This window comes from Hibiscus syriacus, unplaced genomic scaffold (assembly GCF_006381635.1).
Source record: "Hibiscus syriacus cultivar Baekdansim isolate YM2019G1 unplaced genomic scaffold, ASM638163v2 tig00110450_pilon, whole genome shotgun sequence".
Taxonomy (NCBI): domain Eukaryota; kingdom Viridiplantae; phylum Streptophyta; class Magnoliopsida; order Malvales; family Malvaceae; genus Hibiscus; species Hibiscus syriacus.
Window position 1 is genome coordinate 10,014,642 of NW_024062743.1, and position 25,532 is coordinate 10,040,173.

Sequence of the window (25,532 nt, forward strand, 5' to 3'; positions counted from 1 at the left end):
ACACATTTTTTTTGGATAAAAAATTAATATAGAAGAGACAGTTATGAAATTTTATCAAAGTGGTTAAAACATTAATGTAAAACAGAAGCCAAATTTAGTACAAACAAGCTCACAGTAAACTAAATATAAAACGATCATCATATTTTCCAACCAATCAATCACTGGCCGTCCATTTTCATAGACCCCCGTATTCAACCGTTTAAATTGCTTAGCCTCATTCAGGCTTCAACTGGACACACAGATTTTCCTATTATTAATAATAAGCTTTACAGTTTTTGATTCGTTTTTTTTTTCTTATTGAATTCTCTCTTCCTCTCTTTGATTTTCCTTCCCTCCAAACGCCATCGCTATAGTTGCCATTTCTGCTTTCGGATTTTTTCTCGCCGCTCTCATTGCTTCACCGGTGATTGATGTTCTTTCACATGACATGTTTCTGAATTTCTCAATGACAAAGGGATTGGTTATTCGTTTCCGGAGGATAATTTTGCCTCCTTTTCCCACCTGTCTCTCAGCCTCCGCGGTAAGCTTCATTCTTCCTAATCCCTGCTCCTCTGTTTCCTACAAATTTTCTTGTCTGTAAGATTTTTCGAGAAAGAATTTCTGAAACGTTTAATGTTAATTTTTAAAGAGAATTAATATATTTCCTGGAAGATTTGTGTAGAAAAACAAAGGAACTTTTGTTACATATCTTTCATTTATGTATTGTTTAATCGTGTTGATTTCAGGAACTTTTCTATGTGATTGAATGATCCAAGTTCTTGTTTTATCGTTTATTTCAGGAACTTTCCTATGTGATTGAATGATCCAGGAGGAATTTATATAGCTGATGGCTGGAGTCAGAAATGAAAGGAGGGAAAATTTCAGAGGATCTGTAGTATTCAAGAGAAAATGAGAACTTTTATATTGTTTTCATTATTTAGAGTAGAATTTATTCAACTTCTAGTAAATAAATAGGTTGCTCGAGTTTGAATGAATATATTGATACATGGAGTTAGAAGTATTTTTGCCTCCAAGAGGTTTGGTAAAATGTTGTAATTGCAGCTGTACTACCTGTGCTTTGATTGGCGCTCCTTCAAATTCCTGGTTTCGGTCTGTGAAGAGAAAATATAATGAGTTTGAGACTGGAAACATGTTTTATTTTCCGGGGCTTGATCTTTATTCCAATGCCCGAGTCCAAATTGAGAATGAATGTGCTGCTTTGCGGGAGACAGTTAACAGCCAACAAGCAACGATAGAGGGTTTGTATTCGGAATTGGAGGAAGAGAGAAGTGCCTCATCTTCAGCTGCAACTGAGGCCATGTCGATGATATTGAAGTTGCAGAGCGAGAAGGCAGAGATCGAAATGGAGTCCAGGCAATTCAAGCGTTTTACCGAGGAGAAAATGTCGCATGAGCAGGATGAGATATTGGTTTTAGAGGATCTGTTGTATAAGAGAGAGCAGACTATTCAAGCTTTAACTTGTGAAGCACAGGCATACAAGCATAGGATGTTGAGTTATGGGTTTACAGAGGAGGAGGTTGAAGGTGAGAAGGATGGACAGATGTGGCAGCCAAGTGTGGCTGAGGACTTCAATGCCGAAGTTGATCTTCCTGCATATGATTATCCTCCTCTAAAGTGCATTTTGAATGGGAATCACGGCTATGGTGTTGAAGATGTTGAAAAATACGCATTTGGTGAGATCCCTCGTTCCCAAGAACACTTGACGAATCTGGAAGAAAGGATCTCCCAAATGGAGAGAAATCCCAATAGCAGCCAGCTGGATGGAGAGATTCCTGGAACAAGGAATGTGTTGGAGAAGGTGGTAGTCGGACACTCTCCTAGGCGCCCAAGACATTCAAGGAGGCATTCAACAGATAGTACAAACTCATTCTTTTCTAGGGAGATGGGTTCAGAGTTTATCAGTGATTCCCCCAAGTTTGCCTTTGGTTCTCCCGGGTATAATACTAGCTTCAAGAAGATGGAGTTAGTTTCAGAAATGGACAAGATTTTGAGCTTACGAAGAATAAATAATGCTTCAGAAGTTGGAGATGATATGAGTGACAGAGTTTATACAATTGATTCTGTCCGTAATGAGGTGCCATATAATGGAACTGCTGAGCACAAACATGGACTCAGAATTTCTGATAACTATGCATCCACTCCAAGGGAGACATTCAATCTACCTGATGTTTCTGATCCTGATCTCAAGAAGCTGTACATGAGGCTTCAGAACCTTGAGGCTGACAGGGAATCAATGAGACAAGCACTGCTATCGATGAGGACTGACAAAGCACAGTTGGTATTATTGAAAGAAATAGCTCAACATTTGTGCAAGGAAATGTCACCTGAAAAACAAGTGGTTGCGAAGCCATCTATTCTTGGAAGCCTTTTCAAGGTAACATCTGCTCACGTAAATTGTTATATTATGGCCGTGTTCTGTTATCGACTTCCTCATGTCTATATTGTTTTCTCTTCAATCTCATGTTGCTTTATTGCTGACCAATTTAGTTTAGTTTCACTACGTTGTCCACTTAATTCTGGCATTATTTTAGGACTGGTATATCAATCATCCGTTGCAGGTTCGAATTTGGGTTGTAATTTATCTGAAATCCATCTTTTGAATGTTAATCTAACATTGTTGGAAGCATCATAAACATAATATGCGGTAATTATTCATCAATAGAGCTCTTCTACTTTTTCCATAATCTTTTGATGGTTTCTTTCTTTCTTTTTTCAGTGGATTGTATCTCCTATTTCTCGGAGGCGGAGAGCACTCCGAAGCAAGTAAGCGAAATAATTATCATCTATCTACTTACTGTTGGGTTGACCAATGTTTTGAAACTGACATATTTTGTCTTCTCCTCTTTATTAATATTTTATCTAATTAATAGAAAGCAATATTTCGTAAAGATTAGCGTTCTTATTAATGCATTTTAAGGCATAACAAAATCAAAATTATTTATTCTGGTGCAGTAAAAAGAATGTAGTCTCTAACATCAATCCTTTAAGGCAATGGCCGTGAAACAATAGAGATACATATTTACTCATGGAGCAAGTACTTGATGTATTTTTTGTTGGATATTGACATTTGTGCAGTAAAAAGAATGTAGTCTTTAATATCCATCGTTTAAGGCCATGGCCTCTAATAGTTGGCCATGAAACAATAGAGATACATATTTACTCAGCAAGTACTTTATGTATTTTATGTTGGATATTGACATTGAAGTTTATAGACATATTATTAAGTTAATGTTGGCGTTTGAAAACTGTTTTTGTACATCTTCTTTAATTATATAGGTACCTGTACGGATTGTCACCAAACAACGTTGGCTTGCTAATGGTTTTAGACAAGGGCCCCCGACTTAGACAGTGGAGATGCCTTTCAAAAACACAAGTGTGAAAGGATGGTGAAAACGATTCTTTGACTTGGATATGTGGATGAAGCATATAATCATGATTGTGAATGCTGAATGGGATTAGCTATCATGTGCTGAGTTAGCATCCAGTTTTTTAATGCAGAATTTGGTATGTTGTGCAGTGTTATTTTATTTCCCTTTTCTATTTTTGGGATTGGATTCTGGCTCATATAGGTTGTTGGATTTCCGTTTGGGGTATTTTGCCCTTAATCCATCTCTTTTATATTTCAAATTCATGTATGCAGTGTTATACTTCTATAATTCAAGCAATTTGTTATTTCCTAAGAGCTATATATATATATATATAAACATTATTTATCTGTATTCTTGTTTCATTTACGTTTTCTTTTCATTATATGTATGATAAGTTTTGTTGTCCGGTAACCTAATTTAAAGTTAAGGAACGACAATGAATGGACGTAACCGAAAATGTATAAAAAGCATAAATAATATTTTCGGTTGAGTGCAACATAAAATGTTAACTTTTTAACAGTTTTGATTGAATCTAAAATATTATGAAGAAGGCCAACCAAAAATGTTATGAAAAGGTTATGAAGAAGTTTCGCAACTGAAAAATATTAAGAAAAAAATATATTGTATTTTCTTAGATAAAAAAGTAAAAGTCTAAAAGATCCTTCGAATTTGGAAAATTGGACAAGCTAATTCCCTTTGGTAATAACCCGATAATTGCAGGTTTGAAATCCAGGCCGATCATGCATACGAAAATGAATATTAAAACAAATACAAAAATCATTAGTAGATTCATAAATATATTTTTTTAGAGTGAACACCATCAATAAAATGAATAATCAACATAAAAGAATCGAATTTTAAAGTATACTCAACCTAGATTACACTTACATGTGTCATTGATAATAATTGAAGTAATACAAAAAGTAATTTTTTAATGAGGAATCAAATTATAACTTTCCGTGTATCATTTTTTTAATATTACAATATAAAAGATTTGAAGTTATAAAGGGTGGTTGTAATTCTTTGAAATCCCGAGTTCGAGCATCAGGAATGTCAGTGGTGTGTGTGTTCAATGTCAAATAGTTAAAAGTTATATTTGAACAGATATTGTTTTGCACTTACCCCATATTAATAAAAATAAATAAAGAAGTTTAAAAATTTATGAGGTGTAATTTTATAAAATTAAACTGAAATATTATTATTGTTGAGGACCAAGGCACCTTGCCCCTCTCTTGGCGCCAACCCTGCTTAAAGAATTGAAAGGGAGATGAGGTGTTGTCAGCTTGCGTGTGATATTTTCGAAACATATACGTACATACATGCATAAGGGGAAGCTTCGTTGTCCGCAGAAGCAGCCAAACGGGGAAACTACCCAAATCACAGCCAAAATCGAAAGGCCCTTGTCTTGGTAACCTCATTCCAACTTGTACGAATCAAATACGGCCAGCTTAGTTGCCCAGGGACAATACGAAAGCCAGTTTAATCAAGTTCCTTGCATAATAAGTTATTCCCCGATCTATGTATATAAAAATATACAATTTATTAATCTTTTTTAGAAATATTTATTGAGAATTTTTTTAAGAAACTTTAACAAAAAATTTGATATATCAACCTATACGAGTCACAATATAAATAAGCTTTACACAAACTTGATCAATGTATCTTGAATCTGGTCTAATGTGTTTCCAAACTTGATTGAACACATTCATATCTCTACTTGATAGTCAACTTACTCTAATATATAAGACGAGACATCTTATTTTTGGGATTTAGACAATATAATAGTCCTAACATGAATTATTCATTCAAAATAATTCTATCCATTAAAATTTATTGAACAAAGCAACTCAAATAATACAATAATTAAGTAAAATACTCACTTCATTAAAACTACAAAGGTCCTAACAAGCAATTCTAAATTGTGGTTCTCATGGCAACCTTTTCCACTTGAACAATTTCATCCATAGTCAATTGTATTGGCTTACCCTTACCATCATCATCAGTAGTGGCTGTCACATCCACTTCGTTGGCCGAGTAGTATTCTTATCGAAACTTTCAATTCAATATTTTCATTCAAGTCTCGTTTAACTCTACTTTGATCCTTTTGATTGTCACTTGGATTCCCCCCTTCACTACTCAAAGCTGATGCGTCACCCTCAGCCTCCAAAACAACCCTTTTTTCTATCCCAACTTTTACCACCATCACCGCTTTTCCCCCGCCATCTTATTAAACCTAGCTCACCCTTCCTCTACTCCTTTCCCACAACAATCAACTATACTATGACCTATTATAGCGCAACCAAAATAGAAAGTCATTAGTCCATGAAATTATCTTGAGCAAACAATTCATATCATGACTATTAAATCGTCTAAACTTTGAAGAGGAAATAGTTTGTCATAATTATATTGGAGAAAGTTGACTCTTGAGTAGAGATATAGATATATATTTGATTGAGTTATGCAACACACTATATTGGATTCGAGATAGATTAATTTTATATCCGTTTATAGATTAAATTCACGTGTGACGTTGAAAATACATTTGCCCCCATCCAAAGCAAACGTAGAACTATATTTTCGTGACTTGCATGCTTTGAAAGATTAAGGACTAATCTGTCTAAAAGTAGAAAGCTGATGGTTGACATGTTAAGTATGCAGCTTATACATGATATAAGTGCATTTATAGATATGAAATTATAACCTGATTAAAGATACAAAGTATCTCAACTATTTGATAATGAACGTTAAATCACTCATGCTACAATCGCTGGTGTTCGAACCGTAGATTTTAAGAAATAACAATCATTCCTTTAATTACTGAGGTAATTTGGTTCATGCAAATGATATACATGTTAAATTACAAACAATAGAATAAATTATATATCAAAAATAGATTGCATAAAATTATTTAGGGTAAACTACATATTTAGTACCTAAACTATCAGTTTTGATCTATTTTAGTACTTAAACTTTCATTTTTTTTCAAAATCATACCTAATTTTTAGTTTTTATTTCATTTTAGTACCCCTACTATTAAAAAGTTAACACGTTTGGTACCTAAACTATCAATTTTGATCAATTTTGGTAACTTTCAATTTTTTTAAAACTTAATGTTAAATTTTGACAGGGTATTTAAAAAAAACTAAACCATAGGTATGATTTTGAAAAATTGAAAGTTTTGATACTAAAATGGATCAAAACTGATAATTTAAGTACTAAACAACTAATTTACCCAATTATTTATTGACATCTTCGAGACTAACAAAATGTCAATGACTTCAATGGAGCCTATACTGTAACTAACAAAATGTCAATGACTTCAATAAAGCCTATACTGTAACCTACAAGCAACATCAAACAATACGAATGCCAAAAATACAAACCCACAATGAAAGCTTAGAAAAATCATACTCACTTGGGCTAAGTTGCGACACAAAGTCTTTAAAAGTTAAGAGAAACCCATAAAGATCCAATGACATCTTCGGTCTTATCCTCCACTGTTCCAAATTTTACTAGAAAGAAATTGTCATTCACTGCTGAGAATTCCAAGTTTTTTGGCCTAATACCGAAGGTCCAAAAATTATTTAGCATAATAGGTCACTTCAAATTTTATTTTGCAATCTACAACAAATGCTACAGTACAGGGGAAACTCATCACCTCGGAAAGACGAGTTCGATTGGATATATTATTTTAATGTTTTCAGTTAAGTGGGTTCCATGTGAACTATTATTTTAATATATTTAACGAGATTCGTCACCTTAAGATGATGAGTATCTTTAATTTTAAAAAATTTATTTTTAAAATTAATTAAATAATTTTAAAAATAAAAAAACGTTACATGACGAGTTCAACTGAATTAAAAAAAAACTAGTCGTTGGGCAACGAGCAACTACAACGATCAATTGTGAACAGTCACCATGAAACTCATCACCTTGAGGTGACGAGTTCGCTCGGATTTAATTAAAAAATATTAATTAAATAAATAATATTGACGAAAAGGTAAATACATAATAACTTTATTACCAAAAAATAATAAAATAGTTGTTACAAACTAATACATACCTAGTAAATTTATTTATATTTCCGAAGTTCTTAATGATGTGGAGGAGTGGTCGAATGATTATGGCACAGGGCTCGTTGAGTACGTTGGGGTCATTCGCCTTGATTGTCTTTGTCTTTTTCTTCGTTTACTTCTTGAAGATGAGGTGTGTTGAACACACTCTGAGATCTACCTTCAAAATACAATGACGGGATACTTAAGGTGCTTGACCATCACCAGCATATACCAGCATATATGATATGATCGCATTCACCCTCACCAGCATGTTCTTCCTATTTACTCTCACCAGCATATTCTTCAGGTGTCAAAGTTACTTATTGAATCTCGTTGAGTTCGTTGGGGTCATTCTCCCTCACCAACATGTTCTTCCGGTTTCGTGAGATATAGTTTCCTATTTACTTCATAATTTCAGAGATAGAGAGAAAGGTCGAAATCTAGGTTAGTAGGTGTAATCTCATAACGTATGGGTACCAATAAATGACGATGATTCCATTGCTTAATATAGATAGTGTGCTTCCTAGGCCAATTTTTAGTATGCTTCTCATGCGTATCAATTCTATGAAACACGTCCATATCAAATATTTGAGTAGGAATTGGTTGATGAGACGCAAATTGTCGCAACATTCTATCTGTGACGTGCATTTCAACAATCACAAAGTGTAATAAAGGCGTTATGACACACCATAACTCTGACTCATCAAAAATCCCGATAACAGTAACCAGTAGATCTCTTCATCAGAATACAGAAGCCAAGAAAACTGTAAACATTAGTTATAAAAGTTAGTATATATAAAGTTAAAAAATTTCAAAAAAAATAATAAAATAACTAATATAATGTAGTTGAATATTTACCTTATGTCAACCAGCGATATCGATCCTCATTCAGTTATCTCTTTTAGTTGCACACGACAACTTGGTCTTGGTTATCTTATGATGCCATCTAAAAAATATAAAATTAAAAATTAAAAAACACAGAAAAAATAAATTAAAAAATTTAGTTAAAAAATAAAGTTAATAAATGACCTTGCAGTCAGATGAAACTCTATCAAGGTTGGTGTAACTAGCGTAGAAAAAGGGAATTGATACCAAGCCCAAGACTATAACAATAATAGACAGCCTACTACATCAACCTTTTGACCCTTTTCGACAATTGTAACCTTGCAAAACTTCCTGTATAGAAAAACCAAAATCGTCAAGCCCCAACTAGTATTACGATACTTAGTAAAATTATTCAATATAGGAAGATACTCTGTGTGTGCCAAATTATCGGATTTATCAGGTAATAATATCCCTTCAATCAATTGGAGAAGATATTCTCGGGTTGCAAATATGACCTTCCCGGTAGAGTCATTCGTCACTTGAAATTTGGACTCCAACTAAGTGATCCGTATCCGATAACTGTCTAAGACCTTTGGTGGTGGTATCATTCCTTAAACTTCATGAACAATACTGAATCGATTGTAATCGTTCTTCCTCATAACAGTCACACCATTAACCGAAACACCTAGTTGGTAAGTGACATCTTCCAATGTAATCGTCGCTTCACCACTCGAAAAATGGAAGTATGAGCTGTAACGCCCTAATTTGATCCGACTAAAAAAACCAGTGGATTAGAATGTCACACGGAACCACCGAAGTGACTAACCATTTTTTTTTGAAAACATTGAATCGCATCCATAACTCTCACCAATATAAAGATAGAACATAGGTAGTAAATACATTAGGTTTACAAAAATATGAGGGAGCTCCCAACAATAGTTTTCAAAATAATAGAAATCAAATAGAGTTACGAATCAACACTACATAAGGGGGTATGATACTACATGCCACTATAATACTCGAGACGTACTCTGGAACTACACAAGACTGTACTCTTGAATCTAGCATCTAGCTCCTCCAACAAGCACCTATGAACTGCGCACGGAAACATATTCTATACGCTGAGCTCACAAGCTCAGTGCCACACAGATAACCCAACTATATTACATAATTCAACATATAAGCATACGACCAGTATGGTTATGAAAACTTACATACATTAATGCAACAACACAAATAAGCATCATGGTGTAACTTGGGGTCACTTAGTATCACGGATCTCACACTCATATTTGCTTACTAAAAGTCTTAGGCGAGATTTGGGTCACACAACATCGAATCTCTTTATTTTATCAAGCTAGGTCTGGGTCACACAACATTAGTATCTTGCTAGGCTAGTCTACTCCCCTCAAGTACTCGGGATGTCTTCGGGTCACATAGCATCGACACAAGGTCCAACTAGCGTTTTTATGTGCCCAAGAACTAACTTGGATATATTTGGATAATCCTCGTTCTATCACACTAACGTCATTCAAGTAACTCATGTGTTCTCATTGCTTCTCGAGTATTAAAAAAAGGCATAAGTGTTATGGAATCTTACCTCATTAAGATCTTATGTTAACACCCAGTTATTAAGGTTTTCACTTGTAACATTATTAGAGTGCTTCCTCTCAATAAACTCCATTGTCCCCTTTTAATCCAAGCTAGACTCATAGTCTAAACATTCTCGATGGTATCGGTATTTCTGCACGGGTTTCGATAGGTATCGGTACTTCCCCGAGTATCGTCACCAAAGTCACCTTTGATGTTTGAAAAATACTCTCAGTATCGATACTTAACCTGAGGTATCAATACTCCACCTATTAAGTATCGACATCAAAATTGCATTCAATGTTTTGAAAAATACCTCGATATCGATAGCCCTACCGAGATTATCGATACTCCCTTAAGTATCAATACCAAAATGGAATACTGGAATCCAATTAGTTCCCTAAGCATTGATACTAGTCCTGAGTATCGATGCCCGATGAGCAGTATAGATATTGTTTGATGGGGTATCGGTACTCTCCTCATAAACCTCTTTGGATTTTGCCTTCTCAAGATGAGCAATATCGATATTGTTCATAGAGTACCGATACCGTCAACCCATAAACTATATTTTCTCTCATGCAAACACTTCCAATTCACTCCCAAAGTTATCCCAAGGCCCTCAAATAATATTTAAAGCGTATGCATAATTATAGGATCATGTAAAGTCATCACGTTATGCATAAATAATAGCAAATTCTCATTTTTCATGCTTTAAACCCCCCAAATGCATCCAAATGATTCATACACTCATACAAGCAACAAAGATAAACATACTAATCTATAAGTGGTAGATGAGGGTTAGTAATGTGTTACCTTACAACTAAGAGATGGGAAAACACTTTCAAGTTCACCCAAGAGCAAGTTTTTCCTTGCCCTTTCTGTTGGAGTTTTCTCCCACTTCTTGCACTAATAAGAATAGCAAGAGATGAATTACTCACTCATTTAAGGACATAAGAAGGTTAGAAACATGCTTCATAACCTCTAAAAAGAGATTAGAGCACAAAGGAAATCTTAAAACCCAAAACCCATCTTAAACCCCCATTTATGGTTTTTCCATACCCAAAACTTAAAAGAATGAGTTTGGGAGAAAGCTAGAGGATTGAGGATTCTGTTTCTTACCTTGGGCTTCCTAGACAATGGATGAAACCCCTAAATTTCTCACCTTTACTTAAGTTAGAAGGAGGAAAAAGAATGGAGTTCGAAAGATGAGAGAAAGAAGCCAAAGGGTTGTGAAAAAGAGATACGAGAGAGTCTTCAACCATGACATCACTAGTCTTAATTAAAAATAAGCCTTTGAATAAATTTTGAGGTTATTTACTCTCCTAGTCCTTCTCATTTCATGCCCAATTCAAAAATACCATTTTAACTAAAATGGGATAAATCCAAGCCCATTTCACTTTATATTTAGGAAAGGGTTTTTCATAAGTCCAATAGATTTACCTAACTCTCTCTTAGGTTAGTATGAGTTACTAACCTGGGATTTAGGGCGTTATATGCGTCTCGGGCCTCTAGTGTTCAATCAGAGCCAAAATCAATGTCGGATTCACCTTAAAACCATGTAGAAATGTGGCTGGATATAGGTCAGATTATTGTAGATATATAATCATCCGCTGATGCAGATATATCAATGTCATTCCTCGTTGAAGAATGCTCTGTTCTTTTTCCGAAGGATTTCGAACGAAGAAAGATGATCATCATCATGGCGTAACATTTTTTCTCGGCTAGTTCGAACGAGTTCTATGGTGACCGTTGTAGTGGCCCATTGCCCAACGACTCTAAACGACTAGTTTTTTTTAATTCAGGAGAACTTGTTACGTTGAAGTGATGAGTTTTATATTTTTTTTCTTTTATAAAATTATTTAATTAATTTAAAAAAATTAATTTATGTGACGAGTCTCTTTAAATATATTAAAATTATGGCCCACATGGGGCCCACTTAGCTGGGACCATTAAAATAATATATCCAACCGAACTCGTCACCTCAAGGTGACGAGTTTCCCCTGTATTGTAACATTTGTCGTAGATTGCAAAATAAAATCTGAAGTGCCCTATTGGGCCAAATAATTTTTTGACCCTTAGTATTGGGCCAAAAAACCCGAGAATTCCACTTGTTAAAAGCCCACCTGGACTAAATGCTTAAATTATGTCAAAACTATATGTCAAAACTATAATACATGGACTAAATTTTCAATTTGTGCATGATAAAAAACTAAAACCATGATTTGACCTTTTGAGAACTTCTATCATATTTGTTTTTTGAAATGAGGTCCTCATTAAAAACCCTTTCTAAACCTATAAGGGGAAAATAGTACCCACAAGAACTTCATTACTAAAAAGAATACTCACTCAATACATCATTTCGAATAATCTTGGGACAAACCGAGTCAAAATACATGGCATTGCCAATACTAGTAGCCCATGTGTAAGATTATGAGCAATCATATTACAAACATATATCGGAATTGAGAAACCTTAAAAGGGAGGGGATTCTTAAGGATAATCCTCTATAGTTAAGAACATGCGATAACGAATTTACTTGATAAGAATTATCAAAGAAAGTATTTACTAAATTCAAATAAAAAAAATGATTAGTTTTAAAAAGATGTAATACAATCGAAATCTATACCTTTTAGACATATTTTACTGTTACATCAGTAACATCTAGCTAGCTAGTAGTAACATTTTTTTACGTGTGTACCTCCTTTCTTTTCTCCCTAACTTCTCGAGCGTCTCTTCTCCCCTACTCTACTTCGACAAATATTGTAAGTAAAACCCCAAAACTCCCCCTGTCCCTCACTTTCATATATAATTCCCAAACTTAATGGATTAAATATTATTTTCTAGAATTTTTTACGTAGATTTATCTGTCTTCAAATAATAAAAAAATTTCCATCTTATTCCACTTACCTTATTTTGTTATTTTCTATAAAGGTTAATTTTTTATCTAAAGCTAGAATCTGATACTTCTTTCGAAAACATTTCTCGATGTTCATTTATGTCTCTACTGCTTTGATCTCGTCAATGAGAATAAGGATACATCAATCCAAAAATTGAGTTAACACCCCCTCCGTCGTTACTGACTCATTTAAAATTGACTCGGGTTATGAGTTATAGAAACAATCTCAGATGAATGCTCAGATGAATCTAATCTCATGAGAAGAGATTAAGGAAGAACAGAAGAACAAAAGAGAAAAAAATAGGAAAGAACTGAAGAACAATATTGAGGAAATATATCAAAAGAATGAGTAGCTTTTCATAATATTCATAAAACTTGTCTACTTGGCCCAAAGTCACTACAAGCCTATTTATACAGACCCAAGAGATGTAAGACCCCAAAGTAGTTATAACAACCATAACTACTTTTAGTTGCACGAATATACATATAAAATATACTCTTATCATTTTCCCGGTTCCCCTTGCTCTTGACTTGTTTCAGCAGAGAAAACTCCAAACTTGTCACTCATTTGCTCAAACAGAGATAGAGGGATAGGTTTGGCCAATATATCTACAATCTTCTCTATAGCAGGCATGTAATTGAAAAGAAGTATAGCCATAGCAACCGTCTTAGAATGCTCAGTAATCTTGTCGGGCAGCCTAAGCGTATCATAACAATTCCTTCTAGAATTAGAATAATTTCTTGCTATAGCAAAAGACTAACCTTAGTGCTTTGTGAAAAGTCTGAGTATGTGAGGTTATTCTGAATATATTTGAGTCAACTTTTTCTTTACCTTGGTGATTTTTATTTGTTACTTTTGAATATTTTCTTTTCCTCGACCAAAATTTTCTACAACCATAATTCACAATATTCTCTTTCTTTAGCAACGTTTTGACACTTGTACGTATAATCCATTGCTAATTGTTTTTTTGTTTTGACAAGAATTCAGGAACTAGCTCGTGACAACTATTTCTAGTTGTGGTGAAACATCAAAACCCCTACCAATACCTTAGGAGACGATTACTCACTTACCCTTTATTACTTGATTTGACTGTGTATACTTGCATATATGTGCTTACCTTATAATATATGTTTACAATCGATCATAAATGCATAGGAAAAATAATACCTAATGTAATAGAGGAGTTTTGTTGGCAGTACGACTACTGCAGCGTCGTTTTAGAGGGGGCGGACTATCTGATGTATCACTCCCTAAAGAGATGGGAGTAGAAATCTTGGATGTGTATCCCAGGAGGAATTTGATGCGATGAGGCGTGCCAGTAGTTGGTTGTGCTATTGTCGGAGATGGAACAGTTGTGCTTGCACTTTTGTTTCTAGAACCGATTCAACATTGTGATCTGGGGGTTGAACAAGAGTTGCATCTTCTGAGAGTGGCCTGTCATAGACTGGGGTAGAAGAGGTAGAGGGCTGATAAGGGAAGGGTACTCCAAAATCTGAGGTGAGGGAAAAATCATCATTATCAAATAATTCAGGGGTAATCTCTTGTGTATGATCGGATGATGAAGAAGAGTATTTCAAGGAGTCATCACTGTGGCCTTGACCTCCCCCATGGATCGGTGAGAAGTGAGTGGCCAATGGGATAACATCGATGAGGGAGCTAGGTCGGAAATATTTTTCCTTGACAAAAGTTGTGCTTCCGTCTTCTTGAGAAGATGGCCCAGCTTCAGCAGCTGGGTGAAGAATGTCCTCTGGGAAAGATGGGAGGTCATTAGTAGTCACTGAGAGTAATTTCTTGAAGAACGTGTTGATCTGGGCATCCTTTGCCTTGACGTAGCTGAAGAAAGCTTGCATATGGCCATCTAAACGCTCGAGCCTCTATCGAGTCTCCTGTGTGGTTGTGACCATGGTAGCCATCCTCCCCGTGACAACCGATTTTTCTCCTTGATCCAAGCCTTCCTTTGGTGCATTTTCGTCAAAGCTCATTAACTCTGACACCTTCTTTCTAGTGATTCCCTCCTTAGGCTTGATAAATTCCTTTAAAGGCTCCTCCGGGACCTTTTTCTTCCTAAACAAAGCAGTAATCAAGTTACAGAAGAGAAGCTGACCCCTAGTCTGCCTATCGCACTCATTGACCTGTTCGGATATGATCTCGCCCACATTTATTGAGTGCCCATTGATGATCTAGTGGAGTAACATCAGATGATGCAACAACACGGTAGTGTTGTGCGATGTAGGTATGAGCTTGGCCTTGAGAAAGTGATTCTAAAGTTTGGCGAGGGGCGTGAGTGTTTAGTCATCTACTCACTTGCGATTAGGGTTGTTATCCTCAAATTTGGCTCAACTGAATCAGAAATACTCTAACACCCCTTCGTAAGTTTCATAGTCGACCTCGACGAAGAACTTCTTATGTTGATCTTGCACCTTACCCAACTTGAAGTAGTGGTTGATACCGCTGGGGGTGAAGCGAATGAGAGTCCCCCAATCATAGATGGTGTGCTGAGAGAGGTCGTCTAAGTGGACATAAACCTCACAGACCATGACAGGCGCCATCGCCTTGGGGTGGCGGGTAAACTTTTCTCAGTTGTGTTGTGCAATGATGTTCATCACCTTTGGCATAAAGGTTCCTCACATGGGCCATAAAAAATGAAGCCGTCCTCCAGATATACTTGTTGTGTCTAGATCGTCATAAACCTTGCCTCGGCTGTTGGGTTTTGAAACTGCTTAAATGCACTTGCTACGGAAAAAGAGGAAGCAGAGGTGCTCGAGTTCTTTCTCGAGCGAGCCATGTATGTTTGTTATGATAGGATTTTGAGATAGCAAAGGATTTCTCACAGTGATGGTGGAAGGAAGAGTGAAGAAGAAGAAGAAGAAGTTAAAAGGTAAAAGTGAATAAAGAAACCGGTGAAGAGCAAAATAGGCGGTTTGTGGGGGAAATGTGGATAATGAGTGGTTTCTTGAGGGTAAAACGATTAAAGAGATTAGGGAAAAAGTTATGAAATCAATGAGAAAGGATTTAGAGGTTGAAAAGTAAGAATAAAATATTAAAAGAAAATAATTTTTGCCTCCAAAAGTGTCATCCAAACTCTTTTTTTTAGGGTTTCTCTTTCTTCTAAATTTGAAATCCATCCCTATACTGTCACCTATCATCAAATCACTAAAAGAGACAAAATAAAAGAAACTAATGAGTGTATAATAAAATAGAAACGATTTATTTATGTACATAATACAAATTTTTGTTATCGAGGCAACAAAATTTGTTCAGGCAAGAGACACAAACTCTTGGGCGTCAGGAGAAAGTGACGCATATTTATCGCGCAGAATGGTGCTCCTTTGTACTCCTTGAGGCGTTAACCATTCACCTTAAAGATTGACCCATCATTAAGCTTTGCAATTTCAATTGCGATGTGACTAAGCATGTGGTGAACTATAAATGACCCTGACCATTGGGATTTCAACTTGCCAGGAAACAACTTGAGTCTAGAGTTGTAGAGCAAGACCTGTTGCCCAGGAAAAAACTGCCGAGGCAAAATTTTTCTGTCATGCCATCATTTTGTTTTTTCTTTGTAAAGGCGAGCACTTTTATAAGCTTGAGCTCTAAACTCATCCATTTCATTCAGTTCCAACAATCTTCTTTCTCCTGCAAGATGAGCATCCATATTCAATTTCTTGATGGCCCAAAATGCTTTATGCTCAAGTTCCACGAGCATATGGTACGTCTTGTCGTAGACTAGCCTAAATGGGACATGTCGAGTGGATTTTTGAATGGGGATCTAACGAATTACTGATATCACCTGCCAGTTGTACGACTGACTTCACGTGTACAGGCCCCTAATATTCTGACCATATCCAACCGCCTTTCCATCTATAGCATTGACAAGTTAAGTTGGATATTTAGGGAATATTTAATTACATAAAACCCTAAAAAAATTTCCCTAATAAATACTCAGTCACAGCTACCAATAATATGAGGCAAGGAACAAGAAAATTTACCTGAGGCGTAGAGTAAGCAACTACAGTACCTTACCTTCCACCATTCTCCAACCCAACTGTCCTTGGTGCCCTCCACATCCAAGCTATAGTAGAGCGACAGTCAGCCTCGAGAGAGGCTGGCCACCAGAGCAGCGCAGTGCTGGTCAAAGCTGTCACGGTAGAGCCCCCTATTTTGGGAGTCATTCTTCCTTTGTTCTTAATTTCTTTAATCTATTTTGGGGTTTATATTAAACGATGATACTCTTGGATGACACTTTGACAACACCATGAATTGCTTTATTTTGTGTTGGTTTTTTATTGCCGAGATAATTATTTTATGGTTCATGAATGATGCATTATGATTTTGTGTACGTCTGTTTTGTTCATTGTTTTAATATTTTGCCTTGTCATTTTAAGAGCTTTCGAGAGATGTCTTGATGCCTAGGCGAAACACTTCTAGACCTTGTAAGATCTTTCGAGAGATTTCCATTTTTCTAGAATTGATTCTTAGATTCGAGAGAATTAAGATAGATCTACATGAACAATGGAATAGATTCGGGATGATGATGTTCTAACATGCCTACCTTAGAGATAAGGAGAGAGTTTCAATCAACTGAAAAGGATAGATGCTTGAGTAGGATAGACAATGACTATAGTTTACGCTGAGGGGTATTGCTACAACAACAGTCTGACAAACCAAGGGTTGTAGTTAACGCTAAGTAGTATTTCCATAGCAACCATCTTAGAATACTCAGTAATCTTGTCGGGCAGCCTAAGCATATCATAACAAATCCTTCCAGACTTAGAATAATTTCTTGCCATAGCAAAAGACTAACCTGAGTGCTCTATGAAAATTCTGAATAAGTGAGGTTATTCTGAATATATTTGAGTCAACATTTTTCTTAGCCTTGGTGATTTTTATTTGTTACTTTTGTATATTTTCTTTACCTCAACCAAACTTTTCTACAACCATACTTCACAATATTCTCTTGCTTTAGCAACACTTCGACACATTTTCGTATAATCCATTGCTAATTGTTTTTCTGTTTTGACAAGAATTCAGGAACTAGCTCGTGACAGCTAAATCTAGTTATGGTGAAACATCAAAACCCCTACCAATACCTGAGGAGACGATAACACACTTACTCTTTATTACTTGATTCAATTGTGTATACTTGAACAGATTTGCTTGCCTTATCATATACGTTTACAAGTGATTAAGTTTTTTGTGCCGTTGTCAGGGATTTGCAACTGACATAATTTTTGAAATTTTTTGCCATAACAAATTTTATTTATTGTGACATTTTACTTATTTAGTTTAACCTATTTAATTTTTTTTCTTTGAAGGTTTTTATCATTGCATGACCCTGAGATCTACTGGTAAACCACTAGAACCATTTGACCCTGAGATTGAATAGTCATTCAGACAAAAGCGACGTAACCAATGAGTTAGAGAGTATATGAATCGACTATATTATCAAGGCGACAATAATATGGGAGATCAGGTAAATCCTGAAATAGTGGCAAATAATCTTCCTAGAGAAACTGCAAGACCATGAACAATACGAGACCACTTGAATTCGATTCTAGATGATCTCAATCCAGTCATTGTGGCACCTGAAATACAAGCAACTCATTTTGAACTTAAACTGATGATGTTTAACATGCTAAACTCCATCGGTCAATTTGGTGGCTCGCCTAATGAGGATGCTAGATAGCATGTCCGTGCCTTTCTTGAAGTGTGTGATTCATTCGGGCAACAAGGAATGCATGAAAATGTGCTGAAGCTTAAACTTTTCCCTTATTCCATATGTGATTGAGCAAGAGCTTGGTTCAGTTAAGTCCCTTCGGGCTCAATGGAATCTTGGGGGGATTTATGCAAAAGTTTTTTACTTCGATAAAACCCTCCCAATATGAACACACATCTATTCAATGATATTGCAAGTTTTCGCCAAGGAGACAATGAATCTATGTACGAATGTTGGGACAGATACAAAAGTTTGCTTAGCAAGTGCATGAACCACATATTGTACGACTAGACTCAAGTTGTGATGTTTTATAATGGAGTTAATGCACCTACTCGAATGATGTTGGATGCCTCAGCAAATGGCACTTTGCTTGATAAATCACCCAAGGAAGCCTTCGATATCCTCGACAGGATAACGAATAATGTCTATCAATTCCCGACAAGAAGACTGGGAACCGGTAGAAAAGTATCTGGAGCATACGAAATTGAGCGTAAATATTCAGTCTCTGCTCAACTTTTTTCCATAACTAATATGTTGAAAATTTTGCAGCGTTCTAATGAGGTGGGAGAAGTCAAGGCAACTAGTGATGGATGCATTCTTTGTCGTGACAACCATCATGAAAGTGAATGTCCAGAAAACCAGGAGTCCATCAATATTGTGAGCAACTACAACCGAAGTAATATCAATCCCTATTCTAATACATATAATCCTGGATGGTGACAACATCCAAAATTTTCATGGGGTAATCAAGGAACTAACAAAAACAATCATGTAAGCAATTATAATATACCATAAAAAAATAGTTCGGAACATCAAAATTTTCAGCATCAGCACCAGCAGATGCCCTGAAAACATAATAAAGGTAAAACTTATTCCTCTAATACAAACTTTAATTCTAACTCTTTAGAAGTGTCATTGCAAGAATTTATGGCCTTGACAAAAGATTTCATGGCTTCAACAAAGACTTTGATTCATGAACAATCATCGACAATTAAGAACCAAGGTAATTTGTTACAAAGCCAAACAACTCTTTTGCAAAGACATAGTTCCTTGTTTACCACCCTTTAAAGAAACAATATAAAGTTTGGGTCTTTGTTCTTTAACATTGGTTCTTCTTTGAGTCTTCTTTGAGATACTACATTTCATCTTCATCTCCATCACCTTTATTCTACTTTCATTACCATACTTCATCATTTCCTTTAAACATATAACCAACTTATATATATATTCTGCTCCCATATTTATCTTTCCATTTCATTACTTTCATTTAACCATTTTATTTTTTAGCTTTCTTGTTTGTGCGGGATCCTTGTTGCTTTCCTAGATCAAAATAATCATAAGTGCAACCTTGATTTCACTATCCATCCAAGTGAGGTTAGGTTGAACTGTATCATATGATATTCAGAGCTAAGGTGGATTGCAACGAGAACAAGTAAAAGTAACATCCTACCATTTAAAAAGAAAAAAAAACAGCAAGCTAATCCCAACAACTACAAGGGATTCCAAGTGAAGACAAAATATAGAAAGGAAACAAAGAAAGCAAAATGCAAAGAAGTACCAAAGGTGACAAGAAACATTATCATTCTAACCGAGCCTAAACAAGCCTTCAAAACCTTTGATTGTTTCTTCTAGGAAGGTGATGAGTATCTTTGCATAGTAAGTGAACCTTTTTCTTTTTTTTCTTTTTCTAAGACAACGTTCATTATTTAATCTTTCTACCTTTCTATTTTTTCCTCTACACAAATGAACTTTTTAGCCGATGTCCATAGCACTTGAAAGTTCTTGAGTTAGTTCTTTTAAGAAATTTGAAAGAGAGGAAAGAGTGAAAAAAAGGCTAAATGAGTATGTGAGATCAAAAGGGGAATTACAAAAGCCAATTTATATTCCCGAGTGAAAATACGAGCGTTGAGTGGAGCGTCATCATTTTTTTGAAGTGATCGTGAGTATTTGTGAGTGATTATTGGTAAGGTCCTTTCATCTTATTCAATTATTAATTTTTCCCTAACAATTCTCCCATCTTTCAAATGGAATACAAACATCAAAAGAGGAATACATTTCATACTCGTTTTCATGTGAATGATAAAGTATGCGTTGTAGCCATTGATGGTGGAAGTTTTACAAATCTTGCAAGCACATACATGGTCAAGAAGTTGGGACTTACAACATTCAAACATCCAACCCATATGTTTTGCAAGGATTAAATGAAGATAAAGAGTTAGAAGTCATACAACAAGTACTTGAGCCCTTTCTAATTGGGAGATACAAAGGTGAAGTTTTATGTGATGTTGCTTCCATGAATTTAAGCCATCTACTTCTCGGACGTCCTTGGTAGTTTGATAAACGAGCATTGTATGATGGGTTCCTAAATCATTATTCATTCCTCCGTGGGAGAAGAAGAATCATATTAGTATCAATGCCATCACACCAAGTACTTCAAGATCAACAACATCTTAAGAAAAACTTTGATGCTATGCAAAAAGAACATTGTGGGAAAACAAAGGCATTTGGAGCAGTTAAAAATAAGAATATTGAAAAGATTGAGTGTGAAGAAAAGCATAAGTGTGAGAGTGGAACTAAAAAAGAACAGGATTACAAAGATAGCATACGAGAGGAGTATGAAGAAGAGAAATTTCAAAAGGGACATGAGCATGAGAGAAAACAATGTGAGGAGAATGAAGTTTTACTTTCTACTAATCAATCTTTTCTTCCTATTCTTTCATTTGATTTTCAGGTTATTCCAAAGGCCATAGCATTGCAAATTGATGAATCACATTAGTCCATTGAAGTTCCAAAGGTTGTAACATTTGGTATTCCAAAGAATGCGCTCTTTGACATTCGAAGTATGTTCATTCTACATTCAAAGTTCAAATAATCTCAAGAAAGGGAAGTTTCAATGAATCTATCCAATGAGGATCTCAAACGCCCAAATTCATTCATTCATGAAATTGATCATTTTCTTTTCTTTGATTTTGAATTATCTACTTCTAACTTTGCTTTAATTTTCAGAATGATGATTCAAAACCAAAGGACTGAACGTGTGAAACATTATGAGCATAGAGAATGGTGCAAGATGAAAGAATTTCCAATTCGATGGAGATCAAAGTTGTTCCCTTATGTACCAAGCATCGATTTGGGGACAAATCACCTTAAAGAAGGGGGTGATGTGATCCTTTCGACCACCAAGTTCAAATAAAACATGCTCACAACTTTGAAGTTCTTTCAAGATGATTCTAAGGGAGTATTACCTTATTTTATTACTTATTTACTTATTTATGCATTACATGTCACGTGAATATGCTTATATTATTCTTAACTATGCTTTAATATTATATGTATAATATATGATATTCATGCATGACTTATTAATTCACATATTTACATAGCTCATTCAATGCATATGCATTTATAGTTAGCTCATTTTCATTCATAACATAGGTGCCAACATGCATTCATAATTCTCCTAGCTCAATTCCTATCTAATTATTTGTTTACATATTTTTTCTAGGTACATTGGATGCTAGGAAGACTAAAGGCAGCTGAAGTATTAGTTGGACAGTTCACGTCAGTCAGATTGATCACCAATTTTGAACATGGTAAAAGCATATTTGGGTGATTAAGTCTTCTTAACATTTAATACCCTATCTCTTAGATTTTCAACTCACTTTGAATCGTATCAATCCAATAACGGGAACGCAAGATATGCCTAGATTACTGAAGACAGTGCAGGCTGGAAATAATTACGAAATTTGCAACCATTCATCTCCTTCAAAGGACTTATGCATGGGAGGCATTAATAGAGACATGAATGGACAAGAAAAGAATATTAAAATGAATCAGCACATTTGTGAGATGGTTCAAGGATTCATTCAAAGGCTTTTAAGTTCATCCATTCATGTATATTCATGCAAGAAGCCGAATAGTCAAGTTCACATAAGGGGGGAAGAATTTCAGCCAAAATACTTTCATGAACATTCATCCATATAAGACAAATCAACAAGTTCACACAAGGAGGTATGAATTCGTCCAAATGATGCATTGCATTAAAAGATGAACATCCATTTATCAAATTCATTCACCTAAGTCATGCTTTGTACCATGTTCAAAATATTTGTACCTAATCCATGCTTTGTACCATTTATCCAATTGACTTTGTTTAACCAAATATTTGTGAGAGTTTCTCTCCTTAGCTCTTAAGTGAACTTTATCGACTTATCAAGCTTATGCTTGTGGCAATACCCCTATCTATTTCACCCTGATACTTCTGGTTCCTATCTCTTTATAGATAGTGAGTCAAAGTTCCTTGTTTACCACCCCTTAAAGAAGTAATATAAAGTCTGGGTCTTTGTTCTTTACCATTGGTTCTTCTTTGAGTTTTCTTTGAGATACTATCTTTCATCTTCATCTCCATCACCTTCATTCTACTTCCATTACCATACTTCATCATTTCCTTTAAACATATCACCAACTTTTATATATATATATTCTGCTGTCATATTTATCTTTCCATTTCATTACTTCCATTTAACCATTTTATTTTTTAGCTTTCTTGTTTGCGCAGGATCCTTGTTGCTTTCCTAGATCGAAACAATCAAAGGTACAACCTTGATTTCACCATCCATCCAAGTGAGGCTAGGTTGAACTATATCATTTATGATTAGGGGTTACGATTTAGAGTTTATGATTTTTTTGGTGATCCCTAAATTCATTCTAAAAAATGAACTTATGAATTTTAGGGATTACGATTTAGAGTTTATGATAATTTTTTTGGGCTTTTTAGGAATTTATGAGTTTTTTGAGATTTTCTAGAATTTAAGTTTTTTTTGGGAATTTTAAAAATTTCATGGGTTTTTTAAAAAGAAACTTTTGGAATACTGACTCATGTTATGCATATTATGTATATTATGTTTGCAGTTAAACTTAAATGTTAGTATTGAAATTGGTAAAATTGAAATGTTGGTGGCATAAATGAGCCCGAACCTTAAGGTAGGTGGTATTTGAAGTAGTTTACCCTTAAGTTTATAAAAGGGTAAACTACGCCGTTAGTACCTGAACTTTCACGTTTGATCCGATTTAGTACCTAAACATTCAATTATTTTAAAAGCGTACCTAACGTTTAATTTTTGTTTCAATTTAGTATCCCGCCGTTAAAAACTTAACGACAAAGCAACGTTGTTTTTTTTTAATTATTATTTAATTAATATTTAATTAATTTTAATCAACTAATAACGGTGTCACCACCTTATTCGAACAAAACCAACAAAAAAACATAGAGGAAGGCTTAACAAGTTTTGAACCTGAGTCAGCCGAGAGTGTAAGGGAGGCACTCAACCATCTAAGCTACACCAAACCATTGGTTAGTTTCCAAAGTATACATTTAACATATACTAGAATATCACTATAAAATGCCAAAATTATTATTTAACTTATAAAAATTTTAAATTAAAATTAAATAATTTATCATTTAGAAATAAGAAAATAATTAAATAAATATTTAAATTTATTATTTATATTTATTTGATTAAATAATCATGAAAAATATTAAATTAAAATTTATATTCTATCCTTCAAATTTTTAAATATTTTTTTATATCTATTTTCATAAATGATTATAAATTAGAAGTTTATATTTAAATTTTAATAATTAAACTAATAGAAATAATTTTAAATTGAATTTTTAAATTTTAAATAATTAAATACATATAATTTTAAACTACTTATAATATAATCCATATAAATTTTAAAATAAATTAATATTGATTTTATAAAATATATAAATAATTATTTAATTATATTAAATTAAAATAAGTTAAATAATAATTTTGGTATATATTAAATTAATTATTAATCTGATTTAATGATCGAATATTTTGGGAGATGTCCTAAGTTAGAATCATATATCTAACAATTTCCTGTCATTTTATGATGACAACTTAGTATAATCCTCCAATTGGATGATTTTTTAAATTATTTTTAATATTTTAAATGAATAATATTTCCACATCAAAGGATCGCTGGTGGAGTATCGAACCTCGGTCCCTTGAAAATGAAGCAACGACTCAACCACGGGAGCAAAGCTAATATTTGTTACATGAGTTCATATGGTTTTATATATTATTTTTTATAGTACGACAAAAAAATGAAAATAAAAAGCTATTAATTGGATTCAAACATGAAATTTTAATTTGGAGTGTGTGCACTTTAACTATCAAAGTAAATCAAACATTTGAAAAACGCTTACACTATTGTTTATTGTAAGGTATGGCTCAAAAATATACCGGTAAAGAGGACAGGGGATGGAGCGGAGTGAGCGAAGCGAACATCAACTGCCCTTACAAAGAAAGTCTCGTAGAGGGGGTTACGATTATGTGGGTTGTACAAGGTTAATTTTGTAATTATGTACCAGGGTTTTCTATTATAAATAGAGATGTAACCTAAACCTATGAGACATTGAATAAAACTTCTAGCGCCGCCTAGGCACCGAGGACGTAAGAACATTGCCGAACCTCGTTAAAATTCTTGTGTTCTTTCGTTTACTTTGCTCGATTCTTCAACAATTGGTATCAGATTTCAGGAGCAAAATTCGAAGTTGCGAAATTCGATGGTCAGGGTAACTTCGGATTATGGCAAATGAGGGTGAAGATCTGTTGGCGCAGCAGGGGATCCTGAAGGCTTTGCAACCTCAAAGCCGGCATCGATAGAGGAGGAAGATTTGGAATAATTGCAACAGCGAGCGGCAGGAACCATACGATTATGTTTGGCGGACGAGGTCATGTATCACGTCATGCATCTGTCGTCTCCAGACGAAATTTGGAGGAAGTTAGAAAGTCAGTTTATGTCCAAATCCTTAACGACAAAACTGTATCTAAAGCAGCGACTATATGGACTGAAGATGCAGGACGATCATGATTTGGCGCAACACGTGAATGTCTTCAATTAAATCGTTTCTGATTTGGCTCGGCTTGATGTGAAAATTGAGGATGAAGACAGAGCGATGATTTTGTTGTGTTCGTTGCCTCCCTCTTACGAACACATGGCGACTACTCTTACATATGGGAAAGAGACTATCAATGTTGAGGAGATT

At 34.8% G+C, this 25,532-nt stretch overlaps 1 protein-coding gene and 1 long non-coding RNA gene across 3 annotated transcripts; one reads left to right on the top strand and one right to left on the bottom strand.

Annotated features, from left to right (window-relative positions):
- Nucleotides 1-305: 305 nt before the first annotated feature.
- On the bottom strand, nucleotides 306-19,954 carry LOC120125940. Its single transcript, XR_005516414.1, has 3 exons — nucleotides 19,940-19,954; nucleotides 16,542-16,544; nucleotides 306-441 (listed from the first exon to the last, which is right to left on the bottom strand). It is a non-coding gene; the product is annotated as an uncharacterized LOC120125940 (long non-coding RNA).
- Nucleotides 441-3,631, top strand: LOC120125939 (myosin-binding protein 7-like). Of its 2 annotated transcripts, none has more exons than XM_039144258.1 (4): nucleotides 441-520; nucleotides 780-2,374; nucleotides 2,717-2,763; nucleotides 3,277-3,631. In XM_039144258.1, the coding sequence occupies exons 2-4, from the start codon at nucleotides 986-988 to the stop codon at nucleotides 3,377-3,379; spliced, it is 1,539 nt and encodes a 512-aa protein (XP_039000189.1). In that variant the 5' UTR covers nucleotides 441-520; nucleotides 780-985; the 3' UTR covers nucleotides 3,380-3,631. The 2 variants fall into 2 exon arrangements, with proteins under 2 accessions (XP_039000189.1, XP_039000188.1); XM_039144257.1 differs by lacking the exon at nucleotides 441-520 and adding an exon at nucleotides 621-699 and having other exon boundaries at nucleotides 756-2,374.
- Nucleotides 19,955-25,532: the final 5,578 nt, after the last annotated feature.